Source organism: Patagioenas fasciata, chromosome 2 (assembly GCF_037038585.1).
Source record: "Patagioenas fasciata isolate bPatFas1 chromosome 2, bPatFas1.hap1, whole genome shotgun sequence".
NCBI lineage: Eukaryota > Metazoa > Chordata > Aves > Columbiformes > Columbidae > Patagioenas > Patagioenas fasciata.
In genome coordinates this window covers 100,457,192-100,477,592 of record NC_092521.1, presented here as the reverse complement: position 1 = coordinate 100,477,592, position 20,401 = coordinate 100,457,192, and the positions used below count along the sequence as shown (strand labels likewise).

At 39.2% G+C, this 20,401-nt stretch overlaps 1 protein-coding gene across 2 annotated transcripts in view; it reads left to right on the top strand.

Annotated features, from left to right (window-relative positions):
- The window catches only part of DCDC2 (doublecortin domain containing 2), a 71,656-nt gene that overhangs the window by 30,082 nt on the left and 21,173 nt on the right, over positions 1–20,401 (top strand). For both annotated transcript variants that reach the window (XM_065832657.2, XM_071804630.1), the window contains exons 8-9: positions 14–215; positions 17,638–17,738. In XM_065832657.2, coding sequence (XP_065688729.1) covers positions 14–215; positions 17,638–17,738 — 303 coding nt within the window. The remainder of the gene's footprint in view (positions 1–13; positions 216–17,637; positions 17,739–20,401) is intronic.

Here is a 20,401-nt window from a genome sequence, read left to right as displayed (position 1 = left end):
CACTTCTTTTCAGGGAAGTGATTGGCAGTCTAAATCTACTGTTGGATCCAGTGACCCCGGAGAAAACAGTTCTTCACCTCAGCTTCCCAAAGGAAAAGACAAAAAAACTCAGAACCCAGAGGGTTCTGTGTCCAGACGACACTTTTCTAACAACTCTACGAAAGTGAAACAAACAGTGAGGGTAACAGCTTCCCCAGGAGTCATTCTAGATAATGGTCAGTATTGAAATCGACACTATTGTAGCATAGTGGCTTTTGACCTTCAGTTAAAAAAGTGAAATCATATGATTATATAGTTCTTGAATTGTCCATTTACTCTGGCTAACTGAATTTATGGAAGTTCTTTCTGCTTAAGAAATGTACCTATGCGTAGCCGTTACATTCCTGATTTCATTTGCATGCCATGGAAGGCTGTATATGATTTTTAGTATACCTCGGAAGTTAAACTAATACGGTCCTATCTTTATGCTTTTGACAAAAGCAGAAAACATATTTTGACCATTTTCCCACTGTTCTGCCCTGCAAAAAAGTGAAGAAAAGGAGGTGGTCTGCTCAGAGGACACCATGGTGTCCCTGAGGATCCCTGGTTAGCGCCTGGTTCTGTATAACAAAATGAATAGACCCTGGGGGAATAACACAGGCATGAACTCCAGTTAGCTAATACCTGCTGAGTCTAATCATACAGCAGAGCTGCTGGAGGCACTTCTAGAATTTCTCCCCCGCTGTGCTGTGGCAGCAATTTAGAAATTTAGTCATAAACATTCTCCTTGAAAAAATGCTTTTCTTCTCTTATGGTGTGGTATTGCCCCTCCTCCCACTTTGTGAATGGGTAGAAGACTGTCCCTTCACAGATATTGCTGCCATGCAGGGATGGCTAATTTTCCTTATTAGTAATAGTTCCAAAAGTCATTAATACAGACCAATTAATATCTGCCAGGAGAAATAAATTATACTTTTCATAGGATTTGATGCATCTTCTCACGGCTGTTTAAATGTTTATAATTTTGCAATAACAAATCACAGTCTAAAACTTCAGTATATGTCATCCAACAGCACAGCTTTGTACCTCTATTTGTCTAGAATTGTGAGCTGTAAATTTACTTTGAGTCAGGAGCAGTTTTATAAATTTGCGTTTTAAAAGATCAATGAAATGTATGCTTCTGTAACCTAATTGTATTTTCAAGAGTTATCTTGTTGAATTTCAGTTTTATTTTAATCTTGATTCAAATACCATTCTATCCTTTTCCTGATAAATGGACATAATTTTAGACAACTCTCTTTTGGTCAAGGTTTTTTTTTCTTATTGAAGAAACATGATTATATTAAAATGAAAGTGACTGGAAACATTTACCCTTTATAACTTGTGAAATGACTGAATATATTCTTCTTGAAGTCATCATGAGGTATCACTGCTTTTTACAGATTGAGTGGTGCATGCTAAGAATGAGAGAGAGAGAAATGAGAGAGAGACTACCAGACCTGACCTCTCAGAGGGGGCCTTGCATGCTTCACTTACCATTTTTGAAGGCTCAGAATGATTATGTAAGACGTAAAGAATGCAAGGAAAGGCTTTTACATTTGGGCAGTTGTCCACCCTGGATACCTTCAATCTTTGATATGTTTTCTTTATTTTGAAACAGATGTGTTGACTTCTGTTGCGAAATGCTGCTAGAGAGCATTCATATAGAGCTTAAAATCTACATGTTCTGAGCTAGTCTCCTCTTCAGGGTACTGAACTGCTCTGAACCTCTACTGATGATGCGACAGATCTCTTGCATTAAGAACAGCCAAGCCACATAACTTTTTCTGATAGGTATAGTACCATTATGATTTTTCTATATGGTGCCTTTTCTGGCCTGAGGATTTTTGTGAATAAAAGTTCTACAGATGTTTCCTGGAAAGAAAGGGATACCTCTTGCTTGAGAGAAATCTCCTGTGTCAGGAGATTACACTTTCAGAGGTTTGCAATTGCTTTCTTTCATTTCTCCGTGGAGGGAGGAGTGCTAAAAGCAGCAATAGTTTCTCTGTCCTTTCAACAGGCAGTGAGTGACTCTTACTTTGCTAGACAGCAGACAAGTATAGGGAGATATTCACCTCTCCATATTTAGTACGATTAGTGCTCCACCTGCTGACAGAAATGGTTGGAAATGTTAGCTTCTCACTTCAGCTTTTCCATGCTCTGTGAGTCTTGCTCAACTAGGAGAAGCTGCTCAAGGCAGCCAGTTCTCTGATTTGACCTAAAGTGTATATTGGGAGAAGTTCCCAGTTATTTCTCTGCACCTCTGTTTGTCCTCAATGTATGAAGATCTGCTAGCAGAAGTGGGAATGGGTGGTTTGATGTGTGTGCTTTGTTCTGCAAGTCTAGGTAGACCTAGCTGGTCATACAGGCAGTTGCTGAGGGAGATGAAATCTCTAAGCTGAATTCAGACAACAGTATGGGATGAGAAATCCAGAGCCCTGTAATGGATTTCTGCTGGGGTGCAATCCCTGCTCTCAAGTGTATCTGCATTGAGGAGGAGAAGAGCCAGTGATAATTGTTTTCTTTTGCCAAGCATGAAAAACAAACCATCTCATGACCTTGAAAGTCTTTAGGACAACCACAGTGACAATTACAGACTTGTGATCATCTGCAGCCTTTCCCCAGTGAAATTCCCTAATATTTGTTCATCCAGATCAATCCACAGAGTTTTATTTGTTTTAGATTTTTTCCTCTCTCTGAAAGAGGTACAGCTGTGCTTGCTGCAATAGGTTTAGTTATATCAGCCAAGCAATATATCTGAACCATATTCTGAAATAGGTGTATCTCATTGTAAGAGAGGGTAATTCAGCCTCTGTATCTGGTTTATTTTCTGAACAGGCTGAGGTCTAACAGACTGGTAGAGGTGCTCAACATTTTGACAGGAGCTGATGCTGTTGGCAAAACATCTGAGGTTTCTTTTGACCTGCTGAGGCAAGAGGTGTGTGCCACCATTTAAACAGAAGCAGAAATGTCCTTCTGTAAATGAATGGCATTTGAGGTCCAGTGTTCAAGAAACAAAAATCATGTATTTCATCATTAACATTAAGCATTAAAATGCACCTATAAGACTGTTAGTAGTACCTAACACTACTCAATTACTTTGAAATTGAGTGCTTCAATGCACTTAGTATATACCTTTCCCTAGGATGCAACAATGCCTTTCAGAGATATAGGAAATGTCTAGACTTATAGTTACAGTTGTCTACATGTACCGTTTTAGAATCTCTGGAGACAGCATTTCTTTTTTTTTTTTTTTTTTTTTTTAATTATTAGTGTGATGGTAGTTGTATGGCTGGAATGACTCTCGAGTAATATACTAACAGTATGTTGTAGGTTACTCAGAAAACTTTTCCAGGTTTTATGTGTGTAGACTTTATTTTTTTAATTGAATCCTAGGTATGTAAAAAAGGAGTTAACACACCATCCTATGTTTGGTAATCAAAATCTGTCACTGTGTATTCCTTTTTATTGTTTATTCCCATGTAAATGAACAGCAGGCTTCCTTATGGAGAGTTGAAAGCACTAGTAAATAACCATCTCCATGGGGGATATGAAGGATTCTTAAATTGCTTTTGCACTTTTTTGCCAGTATTTGTCTGCCTGTGAGAGACAGTGGCACTTGCAGGCAAGATTTGGAGAAGGAGGACAACTCTTGAAAAATCACACTAAAGTTCTTTTTACTCATGTCTGACCCTGTGTGGGAGCTCCACTGTAGTCAGAACATACGTAGCTTGTAGTGAAGTAGTTCAAAGAAAATGTGCTATACTGACCCCAAAGGGTCATCTTCTATGCAGTTGTCTGCCAGGTGTTTTTTCTGGTCACACCTGAAGATGGAGTGACCTGAAGCACAGGCCAGACAGGCTGTAGGAGCTGTGAGCTGTCAGTGCGGAGTGCCGCAGCTTCAGTGTCCTCCTGCCCTGCCTACCCTCTGTGACAAAGGCTGCCCTTGACAGAAAGCCAGTGGACCATACAAATGTAGGGTTGCAGAGGTCAGCATTACACTGTATTTCTGTCTTTTATTATTGGAAGAGACTGAACTGCTGTGTGATTTGAGATGATGTTCAGCTTACCGCCAAAGGCTTATTATTCTGTGACTTGATAGATTGTTTTCCCATCAAGTTTGTGTCTTTATTTCTCATTAACTGAGTATTTGTCACCTGTGGGACTGTCAATTGAGTTAAATATAGCACAGGAGCCTGATTAAGTATTTCCAACAAATTATCTATCTGCAGATGGGAAGTGGAAGTTCTTAGCTGACTGATGTACATTTTAGGACAGAGGTAGGTAGCAGAGTAGTCCCCTCGGAAAGCTTTCCTTAGAGAGCCTCAGCAGTCAAATCAGCTTTACAGTCTCAGTGACTACAACTCTGTCAGTGGGGGATCTGAGAAAGAAGTGGATGAGTTGAAATAAGCAAAGCCTGAAACATTCTGCCCTCATTAGCATTGGCATTGTTTTTATGGTGCATCATAGGAGAGTCACCTGGCTCAGTTTTGACTTTTCTCTAAAAGAAAAAAAGTTCACAGTGGCATAGTCTCACTACCGTGTTTCCTTGCTGACCAAACAAACAAACCAGTTTACCTCTTTCAAGCAGACCAGGTTGTGACTAGCTTCTCTGCCTGCTTCTTTTGACATACTAAGGTGACCTCTAGCATACCAATGAAGCAAGAAAGAAATAAATGTTAGAAATATGCAAAGACTGAAGATATTGTAATACCCAAATGGCCTAACATGTCCCTATCCTACAGCCTGTTGTTTGTGACTCAGTAGGCTGCTTGGGTTTAACCTGTCTGCTTGCTCATCTCGTTTCCATGGAGTACATCTTGAAATAAGAACAGAAAGTGCAAGGATCATAATTTGCAGTGTTCTTTGGAAAATACGTGTTCAGGTTTGTCATCTGAGGCACCAGATTCATCAGGTGGCCTGTCTGGTGGTATTTCCGACTTCCTGTATGTCAAGCAACAATCTCATTGTTCTGGTCTAAGTGTTCCCAAACACAACTGCTACTGAAGTTGGATTTCAGCCTGCCATTATAAACTTCATTTCTGCACTTTGCAGAAATCAGTATCCTGAGTGGGCAGGTCTTCAAGCAAATCTCTAAGCTAAGCCCACTTCTTGTACCTGTGTCCTGCAGTGGTCATGGTCCTGCTGCAGGGAAGGCTTTGTCACCCAAGCCAGACTGTCTTTGACAACCTTTGCTCTAATTAACCCCATGGAGAGCTCCTAGTAAAGAAGATGATCTGCAGAAGAAATTCTCAACTCCATTTCTACTTGTCTTTTTTTATCCTTGGGGGACACCCTGTAGGACAGGGGTGTCAAACTCATTTTCACTGGGGTCACATCAGCCTCATGGTTGCCTTCAAAGGGCTGAATGTAACTTAGAACTGTATAAATGTAACTACCCCTACATTCATACAGTTCTAAAATTACATTTGGTGCTTTGAAGGCAACCACGAGACTGCTGTGGCTCCCTGTGAAAATGAGTTGGATAACACTGCTGTAGGGAGTCACCGCTGTCTGCTGTGCTTTCCATACTGTTGAAGTGGTGCATCAGGGAGAGTTTCACAGTTTGCTAATGACCGAACCAGTTGCCCTTCAGCAGCTTTCTAGTTTATACTGTAGGGTGCTGTGACACTTTCATACCTGTGTCATTGCTGATTGTCCATCTGTGAAGCTGAAACTGTTAATAGTGTATGTACCCTTTTTTTTTATCTTTCGTTTTTGTAACGAAAATTCATAGTGAATAATATTTTGGAACTTTTCTTGTTATTTGGATTCTCTTGTAACTTTCATTAAGCATGAGGGGTGTAATAGGTAGAGAGCATGTAACTTCTTTCTAAGCAAATAAACCTATTTCTGAGGAAATAATATTTTTTTTCCTCATTGCTAGAATTGTTTGGATGTATCAATATGGCAAAGACAAATAATAATAAAAGTACTGAATAAAAGAGTGTTTGGTGGGGTTGCAAGATTTACTGATGGAGAATTCGTTATATATTCATAGTTTCTAAAAATGTCAAAGTTTCTAGGCAGAAAGCTAAACGACCATCTAGATGATGTGATACCCAGTCAATGTTGGTAAAGTGAAAACAATGCAGAAGGGTAGGTAAATGGCAAACCGAAATACTTTATAGGGTGCTACTTCAGTGATAAAGGTTTAGAAAAATATTGATGAAGCCAGTTTTCTGAAAAATCTCATCTGATCATAAACCAGAGGTCATTAAAACATTGGTAAGATGTTGTGATATGTAGCCATAAAGAATAGTGAATATCACTGTATAATATCTCTATATATCTATATATATATCTTCATAGCTTGAAGAGTTTTCTTTAAACTTTATTCAAGTCATAATTCATAGCTTTGTGGTTTTCTTTTGGAGTGGTTTTTACCTCCAAGTCATTATGTGAGTGTGAAATATAGCTTTTTTTCTGACTAATACGAAGTTATTCTTTTCAACATATCAATTAAATGTATGTCCCAATGCTCTTTAAAAAATTCTTGTGTCTACTTCCAATGGTTGATTTATGGACTGTGACTTCAGAACAAAAGTAGCAACTCCAGTGTCTTTTGTATTAATACAATAGAAGTGTGACAAGAACTCAACAGAGCAAAGAATATTGTGATTTTTTTTTTTTTCATTCTAGGTGTTAATTATAAGTTAATGTGAGTACGGTGCTACAACCGTGGAACAAAATTTATTTAATAACTAAAGAACAGTTATTTAATTTTAACAAAAAACTTAATTGAAATTAATGTTAAAGGTACTGAGCCTCTGGGTTTCAGAATACAAGTAAGTGACTATGGGCTACACTGGCACTCAGTGCATGTTCGTACTTCTCCTGTGCTTACATGCTTTATATACATGCCCACCGAGGACCCATCATGTTCCTCTTTGGGTGCAAAAGGAGCCTATACTATTGGGACAGCATGTTAGGATCCAGAGGCTGAGGGTACATGTCTTTTTCTAACAGTACTGTTTTTCTTCACTTGTTATTTTCAGTACCTCTTCATATACCGAAGACCTGCGTTAACATCCAGTCCAACTTGAAAGGGCAGAATATAGGCTCTTGCTCTGTGTATTAGTCCAAACTCTTCCCCTTGTCCTAATGCATACAGTCTCAGTGCTGTGAAATGTCTCCCTGTCAATAGGATCTTTCCTTAACTCAGTCCTGGTTTGTCAGCTGATCTCTGAGTGAGATGAATTCCTGCAGCCGCTGGGTGACTAGTGGGACTGAAGTGGATGATAACAGGGCTTTAAAAGCTGGTCATGGGAGTGGTTTACTCTATATTAAGGCCCTTCTGCTTCACCTGGAGATGACTGTATGAGATGAAGCATCCCTCTTAGGCAGGCAACTAGTACCATACAGTTGATTAGCTGTGGTATTTCAGGTAGATTCAGTTAGTGGAAAGGAGCATTGCTGCTTTCTTCCCAGTTTGCTTCTGTGTTTTGAAGACTGCTTCAAACATATGTTTGAGGAACAAAAACTGAGAGGGAAGTGTGCAAGTGGCCCTTTTGTTCTCTTCCTACCTTTGCCCACAAATGCCAAGCTATAAGCTCTGCCCTTGTGGGGTGAAGAGCAAAAGAGCAGGCACAAGCACACCAGACTTCTCGGCATGTCTGTTGTCTGTCTGCATTACTGACTGTTAGCCAAAGTGCTGCTCAGGCTAATAGTTTTCAAACTCTGCACAGCAGGAACTAAAAGAGGATTGTTTGCAAAGAGTCCAGCTGTAGTGTACTTGGCCTCACCTTTGCCATGTCCATTCAGAAGACATGAACAGAAGTTCAGAAAAGGCTGTTTGTTTGGAGAGGCTGTTTCAGTCCCTTTCCCAATGGCAACAAGAAAGATGCAGTAAATCCTATTTCTTGACCGTGATAGACTTCCAGATCTGGCTAGAGAATTAATTCAAATTGGGCTTCTTGGTTCCAACCACAAAAGACAGACAAGTGTGTCTGGAGATGCCCATTCTCTCAGTTGATAGTGAAACTAGAAATCTAGCATAGACCAGATGCTGAAGTATCGGATGTACCATGTATATAGTTACTGCTTGAATTATAACATTTTCAGTTTCATTTTGGAGGAGGAGTCTTATTTTGAAATGGAGATAGATTTTTGTTGGAGAGCTAGAAGCCAACTCCAGGAACACAGTGATAATGGTTGCTCCCAAGGACTGTCTGCTCTGAAGGCTTATTACAGTTCCTCAGTTGGCTTTGCAGGTTTATTGAAAAAAATTCCTTCAAATTCAAAGGCTTTGGATTGGGCAAGGGAAGCACTTATCACCATGTTATGATTTTTATTTTATGTATGGTGAGTTTACACATGCACGTTATTGAGACTACTGAAACAGATAAAAGGAAAATATTCATTGGTGAAAATATATCCTATATTCTTTGCTGTCCTTATCCCTGCCAATTTAGCAGTTATGTGGAATCTTTTCTCCTTTGAGTCTCAGACTGTTTGAAAGAGATTGTTTCCTGGGACTTAACATCTGAAGAATTATAATCATAGCCTGTTTAAAGCTTAATCTTTCAACAGAGTTTAGTTGGGCTAGCCATGTATTTTCTTTGAATGTTTTGGTTTAATACACTGAGAATTTCACCAGCATGCCATTCATATTATAACTGATCCATGTCATAATCCTCTCAAATCAAGATGATTAAAGTATTTCTTAATGTTGAAAGCTCATTCTGTAAGATTTCAATTCGCCACTTAGAGCAAATCCAGTAGACTAGGAGCTGGTGCTTTGGTTTTTGTAACCTATAAGACATGGTATTAATGTAATGGTTGGACTCCCATTGCACTGGTAGGAACCTAAATAATATTGAATATATTCTATGTAACAGTAATTGCAACTGGAAATGTGAGGATTAGAGCCTAGACTAGTACAACTGTTTCAGCAGAATTTGGACTTGCAAAAGTGACAATAAAGGTACATTTAATTATAAGGATCTTGTTTTAAGGTTTAAACAAACAAACCCAAACCTAAACCTACCTATTTTTTGGTTTGCATCACATTCTGTAAACAGTATATTGTAAGAAGTTGAACAGGAAGGTAGCAAATTCAGAAGCATAGTAGAAAATTCTTGTAAGGGAGCACCCTCACTTTAAAACATATTCCATTTAAATACAGTAGTTTAATTGTCGTTGCACAGCTTGCAGTGTAACGTCCCCACCCAAACTATAAAATGAGTTCTAGAGATAATAGAATGTGAATTTTGAGTTCTTGCTATAATTGGAAAAGTACTGTACTGGAGATGGGATGAGCCACTCCATAGTTTTTCAGATTTAGATTTGAGTAATGTGAGGGCTTAGAAGTTAGTGATATTTTCAATGTCTTGGTTTTGCTATTGGCTAAATAAGGAAGAAAAAGGCCAGCCCTTAATTAAAGGGAAAACTGCACAGAATATTAGATATGGCAGCGCTCCTACCATTATGCTCTGAATTGCTTTCAAGAAAATTATGAACTTGCCAGAGTATAAACCCGAAATGCTGAATATCAGCTGTGCATTGTGAGCTAAAACTGTTGTCCATTTTTTTTGCTGACAACTTTTAGAATTAAAAAACTCTCTGTATTTAAAACATAGACACATAGATCGTATCACTGTGTGTTGTCAAAGCAGACAAGGAGTGTGCTGAAGAATGGAAGATCATCTTGTTTCTTGTATGTAGAGATTTTACAGGGCATATAAGTTTATTCCCCACGTAATAGGAGATAAAATTGCAATCTATAGTAAGAAATGAGAACCCTTGTTGCTGTTAGTGTGTATTGTTAAGAGTGCTGCATCACGGGAGCCAGGATACACTAATGGCAGTGGGGAACTAGGATGATGGTAGACCTTGCAGCCTCTTTCTTTGAGCACATGGTGAATTTCTTTCTGTTTGCTTTTAGTACAATGAATACATTGCAAAACATGAAATTGGCAAATGGTACATAGCACCAGGAAAGCCGTTGCCTAACTCACTGCAGGATGAAGTGTAGGTGTATTGATGCTCAGATAGCAGTGACTGGACCAGGACAGATGTTTCAGGGCTTTTGCATTTACTTTGTCACAGTTTAGCCCTTAGAACCCAGCTGTACCCAAGAGAAGGTTGAGCTTTGGAACAGGCATGGAATTCAAAAAGATGTGGCTGAATGGGAACTGATTTGTTAATTTCAGAATGCAAATGGTCTTAATGATCTGTCATTTAAATAAATGAATAAATTAGATGCTTAAAAACATGGGGAATAAATGAAGTGAATGACCAAAGTGGGGAGAAAGAAGAAAAAACCTTGTGTGATGACATGCAGTCCTTTATTTTTGTAGCTGTTTATGTATAAAGATAAATGAGCTGTTGCAGATAAGGCAGCTTTGCTTTTGCACTAGCGTTAGTGCATTTCCTACCAGTAAAGTAGACTGCCGCATACAAGGTCAACATCCAGAAGCACCTTTTGCAGTGCCTGTTGAGGCAGTTAGATGTCATCAATCTACAATGGCGTGAAATCTTATTAGAAATTCATCATTTTCTGAAGAGAGGAACTAATTGCTTAGAAACTTGAGGCTACAATATTATCAGCTGAAGGAAAAAATACATATTTTTGTAATATTCCCAACCATTTCGTATGTATATTGCTACCAGTTTCTTTTAAATTCCATTACTTTTTTGATGACAGAAGTCACAGGCACACACACACATGCAAACCTATCACCAATGCAGTGGCTTTTTCTTGGAAATAGGCATTGTACAACAGTGATACTTTGAAATTACAAAAACCAAAAGCAAAACCAAACCAACAACCAGAAAAGAAAATTATGTTGTAGACAGGCATAAATGCACATGTCCTCCCTGTTCCTCATAGCAATCTATCCAATTTAATGAGCCACAGATTTTTTACATTTTGTTTTTAATTTGACTTAGCATTTTTATGAGGCAGTCTCTGTGGTAAGTCACATTAATGCTTTTTTTTATAGTCACATTAACTTTCTTGCTTGCATACAGAGCTTGCAGTTAGTAAATGCCTCTGATTTCCATAAAATATTCAGGGCAGACTATTATTACAATGATTTTTTTTATCCCTACTGCTAAACTTCAATCAGTTTAAAATTTGAAATGTATTAATGACTGTACAGTGCTGTAATTTGTGCTGCAATAAATGTTTTACAGTTAATGATGGCTAGGAAAGGAGCTTACACAAGAGCCATTAATTTCTGTGCTTAATTATTTAAAATATGTAGATTTCTTGTGAGTTGGTTCGATGTATAACTCAATTACTATTTAATAAAGTCATATAATTTTCTTGTTTATCAAAGTGTACAAAAGGATTCCAGCTGAAATACTGAATGGCATCAGACAGAAAATTATCTTTGCACTTTAGACAAGGTCTGCCCAGTTTTATATATATGTACCAATTCATTGCTTCTTTCTGTACATATTGAATGAGTGCATGATACACTGAACATCTGCATATTGAGACAACAGGCAACATGTATCAGTTGAAATGTTTTTAATCAAAATGTATTGGGCATTTATAAATTTGCTGTTGCTGATAATTAATCTGTTCTGTACCTATCAGGAGATTAGCCAGAAGTATAAAATTTCTAGAAAATTCCCCTGGATGGTCAGTGGACTCCTTTTCACACAAAAGAATTCTCAGGGTCTTCAAAGCCAGCTTAGCTGGCATGGCTAAGGGAACAGGACAGAGCAGGTGACTCTGAAGATGAAGGTCCTTGGCTGTTAAGACCTGTTATGCAAGAAGCATAACTTAAGCAGTCTTAACCTGGTCTTAAGTTTTATTGGTTATATTTATCCTTTTACAACAAAGTCACAGAGGTGAAAAAGTACTGTAGGAATACGGTACCACCTTTTCTTATCTTTGGTGAAACCACCTGAGGACTGAGCCACTTACCTGGGCCAAGTACAAAATCAGAAGTCCCACACCCTGTTTATCAGTCATCGTCCTTTCTAAGGTTCTGATGCTAACCTGACCACTCTGCTTTTCTACTACTCATAGCCTCTGGACGTGATTTCCAAATCGCTAAGCCTTCTGAAAGCATCCTCCCTCATGTAATTAATTTCCTGACTATTTTTTTTTTTCTGATGAAAATGTTCTCTTGTTCGTATTGTTTGTGTGGTTCCATTGCTGCTAGCTGTAGAGGTTAGCCATAAAGTAGGTGCTGGTGTTTCGACAGCTGTGTCATTTGACTTTGCTTAGGGCAGGTTGAGTTGGTCCACTGTTTTTTGAGACACTACCTACCTTTCTTCAGTAAAGCTATTATCAGGCTTCAAGTGTTCCCTTTCCTGAGAACCCTCTCACAAGGCTTTGAGCAGTCTGGATCCTATTGAGAGTTCATCAGTCTTTCTTGCTGTGGGATTATGGAGCTGGAGAAGAGGTGGGATGGATCATAACTGTTGAAGAAGCTCCATAGGGAAGCACTTGTGGTTGCAGTTTTCATTCATTCCTTCACCCTGAAGCAAAAAAACACTGCAAGAGTTCTTTCCCCAGAATGTAGAGCCATTGACCAGAGCTTTACTAAGTATTGTTTGTTGTAGGAATAAATAAGAAAGCAAGAAAAATACTTGCCTGACAACAGTGAGCATTTTTTCACTGTTGCATTTTGCCACACCTCTGTCACAAATGAGTATGTATGGGAGTATCTGAACATAGAAATTCAATTGCAGATAGGTACTAGTAAAAAGACATCCCTCTTCTCAGGCTTTTCTGAAAGAAGATTCCTTTCAGAAGCATAAATTGTCATGGGTAGCTCCTGGCTTGTTCTTTCATCTTCTGTCATTCTTTCAGGCTTTTACTCTTCCACTGCATGTAACCCATTCTTTTGCCTTCCTGCCACTGTGCTGGACCCCATTTTTTCTGTAATTTTCACCCGTTTCCTCATCTTTCTATTTGTGTCCATATCATTCAGCTTCTGCATATCCTCTCCAGTTGACTGCTCCTCTTGAATGCCTTTTCCCTCTTATTTTCTGTTCTTACCATTCTACAGTTTCTTTCCCTTCTCTAAATTACTGAACTTCACCCTGCCTTAAAATAATAAAAAATAATGAGGGATGTTTGTTTAGGTTACCTCATTTCTCTCTGTGTAGGGTATAAAAATAGTGGTGATTTTTAGCTCAAGACAGTCTGCTTTCACACAGTGACTGGCAAAACCTGAAAAATTCCAGTCTCTTATGGTTGTCTAGACACCATGGTAAAACATCCTCACAGAAGATCAGGAGACTCTCAATAATATTTTGCTTGGCCTGTTGACAGAAGCAGCACTTACTGTGGCATGGTGAACTGAGAACCTAACTGAAATAAATCCTCTGATTTATACTTGTCAGCAAAGCTGTAGGGAGGTATTTTGGAGCTCAAAGAGCCCTTGCATCCTTTGCTGCCATTATATTCTACTCAAATTGAAGCAAATGGGTAGAGTATGCCACGTCTCAATGGTAAGGCTCAGACCTACCTTCCTTTCTTATCCCCTTTTAGAGCTCCTGCTCCAACATCACCACAACTCTCACTCTGGCCACTTCTCAGTTTGAGGCACAGAACATCAGAAGTAGCTCTTTTCTGAGAAGCATGTTTAATCTGTAGTATTTTATGAACCATTTGGGGTAGGCATAAATGTTCCATCTAATGGAAGTGGTGGGAATTCTCCTACAGTAAGATACACTACTTATTTCTAACTTTGGTAGAGATTCCAACAGAAGCCCATAACAATATAGAATGAAGGCTTGCAAAAGTGTTTTTTTGTGTAGTTTATAGCATTTTCTAAAATGCCTTCTTATTTTTTTTCCTCCCTTAAGACAAGTGTGTAGAAAATGACTAATGATTCAGAGACAGTGATGTGAAATATTGCATCAATAAGATGAGTTTTGTGCCTTTTTTTTTTTCCTAAACCAAAAAGCATTTCTGAAATATTACCTGTTAAATATGAGGCAAAATTACCCAACTTAACACATTTGCTTGGGCAGTGCTGGGTAGCTCACAACACTGATAATAGTGATTATTGTGGTCTGCAAAATCCTACTGACAAGATCTTTACACAGAATCACATAAGCAAGTAATATGTTGTCCTTTTACTCAGCAGCCCTCCTCCATGCAAAAAGTGTAGATATTTCACATGCAAAAAGTGTAGATATTTCTAGCTGGAGCAGAAACAATAGTAATGTTTAAATTTTAAACTATTTTCTTAATGTTCCATTTAATCAAGTTAATTTTTTGTAAAGTATTTTATATTTGTATTCATATTTGTATTTCTTTTCACTTTTGCTACCAAAAGACAAGAGTATGTGTCCTAATGTAAGACTAATTTAATTCCTTGCCGTTTTCTTTGGAATTTTTTTTTTTTCTTCAAGTGTTACAACTTCCCCATTTTTCAGTTAGTGTCATTTTTTTCCTTGCCTGTTTTGGCATGTTTCAGACCTAAGTGTTTTTCTTCCTTTTGTAACTATTAATGGTATGTGTGTTTTGGACATTTGTCTTCCATACTCTGATGTTTGTGCAGAGGTAAATAATTCATTTCCCTTTCATTGTCAATTTTCTTCTTTCCTTAAATAATTTTTTATTTCCCTTTTCTGACAACAAATCTTTTCTGCCATGCTTTCAGAAACCAGCTAATGATCTTTTGTGTTGTATGCATTTGAAATAGCGCTATTTTTTAACTACTTGTTTTCTTCAAAGAATATAGCTGGTCTAAAAATTAGATAATTTCCCATTTTGTCTGATTAACTGTCCTTTAAATTTTTGATGACTTGTGTGGTGGCCATGCTTTCTCATTGCAGCCTGCCATCTAGTTTTGGCATCTTCCATTCTGTGGAAGAGCACGAATGCCATTTCACTTAGAGTGCTTTCTGTGCAAGACAATGAACAGTGGTATCCTTGAGAGATGCTGGAAGGTTCTGCAGAGCTCTTTTCAACTAATCTGTTTTCATTTATGACCAACTTTCTGAGCAGTCACCTGTTAGAAAGTTCTTGAAGGATTGGACTAGAGGATCTTTTGAGGTGCCTTCCAATCCCTAACATTCTGTGATTCTGTGATTGTGTGGGGATTTCAGGTTTTGCTTGTTACTAGCCTTTTGGGTACACTCACTCTTTTGAATATGAAATTCCATTGCATGACCTGGATAGAAACTTATTGTCGTCTTCTGTCTCCCTCACTCTCTCCTGGTTTCATGATTAAGGGTTTTGAAAATAATTGCATGTCTGTCTCCCTCTGTGGAGTTTAGTTGCTGGGTTATTCAGCATAGCCCTGAGTGTGATCTGCTCATCTAGGGAGAAGTGCTTTAAAATTGAGAACCCTCAACTCTTGAGATTAATTTTGTGGATTTGGCCTCCAGGGCCAACACATGTTCGTCTCTCTTGTACTTCTTTTGCCCCACCAGAGAAAACCTGATGAGAATTACCTCTGCATCAAAGTCCTTTTACCTCTAGAGGCCACACAATCCCCATTTTGGTTAAAAGACTTGAGGATCTTGAAGGCAAAGGTGTTATTACAGAGTCTAAATTATAAGATGGTGATATTAAATGCAGTTGTCTCAGACATTGATTTGATTTTTTTTTTATAGTTCAGTGAACTGAGGAATCTAGGACAAGGTTATTTTCTTAACACACTTAAGGGAAGGCCTTCAGCTAAGAGAGTCTTCATGATGGCTTTCAAGGAATATAATACATTTTCCTTTCAGAATATGGCAGTGATCTAGATCTCAATCAAATGTCTATGATAAGAGGCAATGAAGATAATATCCGATGAGAGAAACAGAACCTTCTGTTCCTTAGAGAGCTCAGGAAAATGGGAAATATCAAGTGCATTGATTATTTGAAAAAGTACAAGTAGCACTCATGCAGATGCATTTTGTTACTATTCTCAACCACTCCATGTTTTTATTGCTGAATTTGTCAAAAAACCCCTGTCTTGGCAAAGATGTCTGCTATAATGAGATATGTACACATAGATTGTCCAAGATTTACCATACTGCCAGCAAATATCAGATGTCCTTAGTTGATTTCAGTGGAACAAATGCCAACAGATGCATTATATTTAATAATCCACACAGAAAAAGGAAATTAAGAAAAAAAAATTATTCTTTCCATCCTAAGTATGAAGGTGGGACCTTATTCAAGATGAGTGAGTGGTTCAGGATAAGAATCCAACCAAAGATTCTAAGAACCCTGTGGTATTTCCAACACCAGTACTTTCAGAGGACAAGTAATATGGATCTTTTGGGGAGGTGGGGAGGTTCCAGTGGAACTGATGCTCAGGTATTCGAGCTCAGAAAATCTCGCTCCTAAGATGCAGTCAGCAGTACCACTCTGGAATATCATTGTGATGTTCCATAGACTTCCTCATTTCTGCCTCTTCGTTTCAAAATGTGAGAACAGCTTTCATTTGTGGTGTTCTGGTCAGTGGCCTGTCAGTGGACATCTAAGATCATCTGGATGAGCTGGCATCTCGCCTCAAGTCAGCTATTTGCAGTGGTATGGTAGGCCTCAGAATTTTGTTCCCAATGTAAACTCTTTCCTTGGCTCCCATAAATATGAGGAAATAACTGGAAAACTAATATCCACAGCAGTCAATGCCAGCTTTTTATGCAGGTGGACTTCAGATTTCTCTGAGTCTTGTTTTTTCATACATTCTTTTTCCTCACTAGGGCTGTTTATTTAACATTGTCCAGCAATGTAGATCAATTTGTATGGTCAGCTGATATTATCAAGTTCATATCCGTTTATGAAGAATTAAGAGGCAATCCAAAACAGCACAAATATTTTTTCCTCTTATTGTAGTTACTTATTATGTTGCATATGAACATGTCAACATAGGACCATCTGTCTTTCCTAGATAGATGGAGGGAGAGGGAGATGATTTGGAGTAACCTGTGCTTTTAATTTCTGGGCTGTTTTCAGTTTGGGGAGAAGGGAGAGAGGAATGTGTGTCACTTGGAAATTGTTTGTTTTCTGTATGTACCTGTCTTAACTTTCCTAGTTAGCTGATACAGAAAGACCCTCATTAAAAACCTCTAAGACCCCTAGTTATTACTTACACTTGGGGGAAAAAATTACTCAAGCTAAATGATGTAAAATCTTTGCAAAATTGAATGCCATTGTAACTATTAATCTTGTTCCCTAGGAGTATGTGCTTTTTAATGAGGATGTGAAGTTTCAGCTATAGTTCTACTTGCACCTGCTCAAAGGTGGAGAGTAGCATTAATCTCAGCTGTTTCTGTTAATCTTTTACTCCTTTCCTGGATCACCACGTTTGTTGTTGATTCAGAGCCCGAGATTTTTACTAGATGTGCATTGTAATGCTAATTACTAGAGGGTACTATCATTGACTGTAGCAACAGAAGTAATATGTTGTCATGTATTTAGTTTGGATTTACTCCTGTCCTTTGCCAGAATTGAAGGAACTTCAGATGCAGGGCTTTGTTTAGTGTCTGTTTCCTTTCCCCAAATTGCGCAGCACGTAAGTATTTCTTATTAAAAAGGAAGGGAAAACAAATTGACAATAATGGGAGACTGAAAACTTCGTTATAAGAATGATATAGTGATTGGTGGGCCAGCTCAGAAACCTGACTGCAGTTCAGCACTTGTGCCGCCGGGTGCCACAATTGGGCTTCACTTCCTTCCGCTCTGCATCTTTCCCATTGTAGGTGAAGATGTTTACAAAGCCAGAGAAGAACCATCTGAAATGTGGGGGGCAGCTGAAGTGCAGGAAGATGAAGACACTCGTGTAGAAGTTCCGCTGGACCAGGTATTGATCGAGCTTGAAATAAGTGGCTTTTTTTTTTTTTTTTTCCTGAGAATCACAGGCTATGTGTGGTTTTTCTTTCAGCAGTTTCTTTCAAGTGTACAGAATAATTCTGTGGGGTTGATTGTAACAGCTCAAGGGTATGGCTTCTTTTATAGGAGTTTTAGCAAAACTTCATTTTCTGTTAATGTGTCAAGTATCAGTTACCTTTTCATCGTACATCATCTTGGGAACTGCACTGAGAGCTCTTATAGGGCCTAAGTGAATCAGGACTCCCTAGTTGCTAAATAGATCCACCTGGATAACAGTCCCTTTGTACTGGTGGAGCAATGTAAAGGGATTATGGCACAGAAGGTCAGAATTCCTGCAGTCCTGGACCACAAATAGATGTGGATTTATCTGATTTTTATTAAAGCTGCCAGCACTTTCTTCTGTTGGAGCAACAAGGTACGTAGCCAACTTTTTCATTCTAAGACTTATGTGCAATAAATAGGTCTTGATAACTAAACATAGATTATATCTCCTTTGCTTTACTTTTTGATTTCTTTTTAAAAGAAACTCCTGTGAACTGAAATAATACAGTAAATAGGTAAGTTGAAGTTTATTCTGATGAAGTGGAGAGTAGAACTGCTTAAAGTATTTACTGAAAACTTAACTACTTTTTTTTTTTTTTCTCCTGCTACTGTATTGCTCACAAGACAATACTCTTTTTCATCTTGTATGTTTGTAGGAATTTGCCAGCTTGTTCAACTTTGTGTCCAGTCCACAAGATGTTACATTGTGCTTTTGGTGTCTTTTGATAATGGCTTGGGGACAGCCACCTGGGCCACAAGATAGTACTTCTGATCCATGCTCCAGTGTAGGGAGTCACAGAATATCCAATAGATTTCTCAGGCTAAAAATCCTCTCAAAAACATGAGGAATTCTTGAGCATTTTTCTGCCTTCCTGGTTGTCAGATCAATGCTGAGAAACAGTTGTGAATGTGAGATTGTAAATAAATGGGAGAGAGGGAATTAAAAATAGTTGTTTGTAAATACGCTTTGAATACCCAGAGCACAAACAAGGTGGGGGATTTCTCAAGTGTGTTGGAGGCAATTTTCAGATGTAGGTAGTGGGACAGTTACCAAATCACAGAATGTCAGGGATTGGAAGGGACCTCAAAAGATCATCTAGTCTAATTCCCCCGCTGGAGCAGGAACACCTAGATGAGGTTACACAGGAAGGCGTCCAGGCGGCTTTTGAATGTCTCCAGAGAAGGAAACTCCACAACCTCCCTGGGCAGCCTGTTCCAGTGTTCTGTCACCCTCACTGTGAAGAAGTTTCTTCTCAAATTTAAGTGGGACCTCCCATGTTCTAGTTTGTATCCACTGGCCCTTGTTCTACTGTTGGTTGTCACTGAGAAGAGCCTGGCTCTATCCTCGTGACACTCACCCTTTACATATTTGTAAACATTAATGAGGCCGTCCCTCAGTCTCCTCTTCTCCAAACTAAAGAGACCCAGCTCCCTCAGCTTTTCCTCATAAAGGAGATGCTCCACTCCCTTAATCAACTTTGTTGCCCTGCGCTGGGCTCTCTCCAGCAGTTCCCTGGCCTTCTTGAACTGGGGGACACAGAACTGGACACAATATTCCAGGTGTGGTCTCACCAGGGCAGAGTAGAGGGGAAGGAGAACCTCTCTGGACCTACTAACCATCCCCCTTCTAGTACACCCCAGGATGCCATTGGCCTTCTTGGCCACAAGGGCACAGTGCTGGCTCATGGTCATCCTACTGTCTACCAGGACCCCCAGGTCCCATTCCCCTGCACTGCTCTCTAATAGGTCATTCCCCAATTTATACTGAAACCTGGGGTTGTTCCTGCCCACATGCAAGACTCTACACTTTCCCGTGTTATATTTCATTAATTTATTCCCCACTCAACTCTCCAGCCTGTCCAGGTCTCACTGGATGGCAGCACAGCCTTCTGGTGTGTCAGCCGCTCCTCTCAGTTTTGTGTCATCAGCAAACTTGCTGACAGTGCACTCTATTCCCTCGTCCAAGTAGTTGATGAATATATTGAATAGTACTGGTCCTAGTACTGACCCTTGAGGGACTCCACTAGATACAGGCCTCCAACTGGACTCTGCCCCATTGACTACAACTTCTTTCCTTCAGCCAGTTCGCAGTCCACCTCACTACCCGATCGTCCAGAGCACACTTCCTCAGTTTATCAGCAAGGATGCTGTGGGAGACTGTGTCAAATGCTTTACTGAAATCAAGGTAGACCACATGCACTGCTTTGCCATCATCTATCCACCTGGATATGTCCTCATAAAAAGCTATGAGTTTGGTTAAGCACGACTTCCCCTTGGTGAAGCCATATTGACTGCCCCTAGTGACCCTCTTATCCCTGATATGCCTTGAGATGACACCAAAGATAAGTTGTTCTATCACCTTTCCAGGGATGGAGGTGAGGCTGACCAGTCTATAGCTACCTGGGTCCTCCTTCTAGCCCTTTTTGAAGACTGGAGTGACATTTGCTTTCCTTCCGTCCTCAGGCACCTCTCCCATTGATTAGGAGAGGCATTCTGCTGAATTTGCTACTTATGAATAAAGAGGAACTGGTTGGGATTGTGATACTCGGTGGCAGTCTCAGTTGCAGTAGCCATGAGATGTTAGGGTTTAAT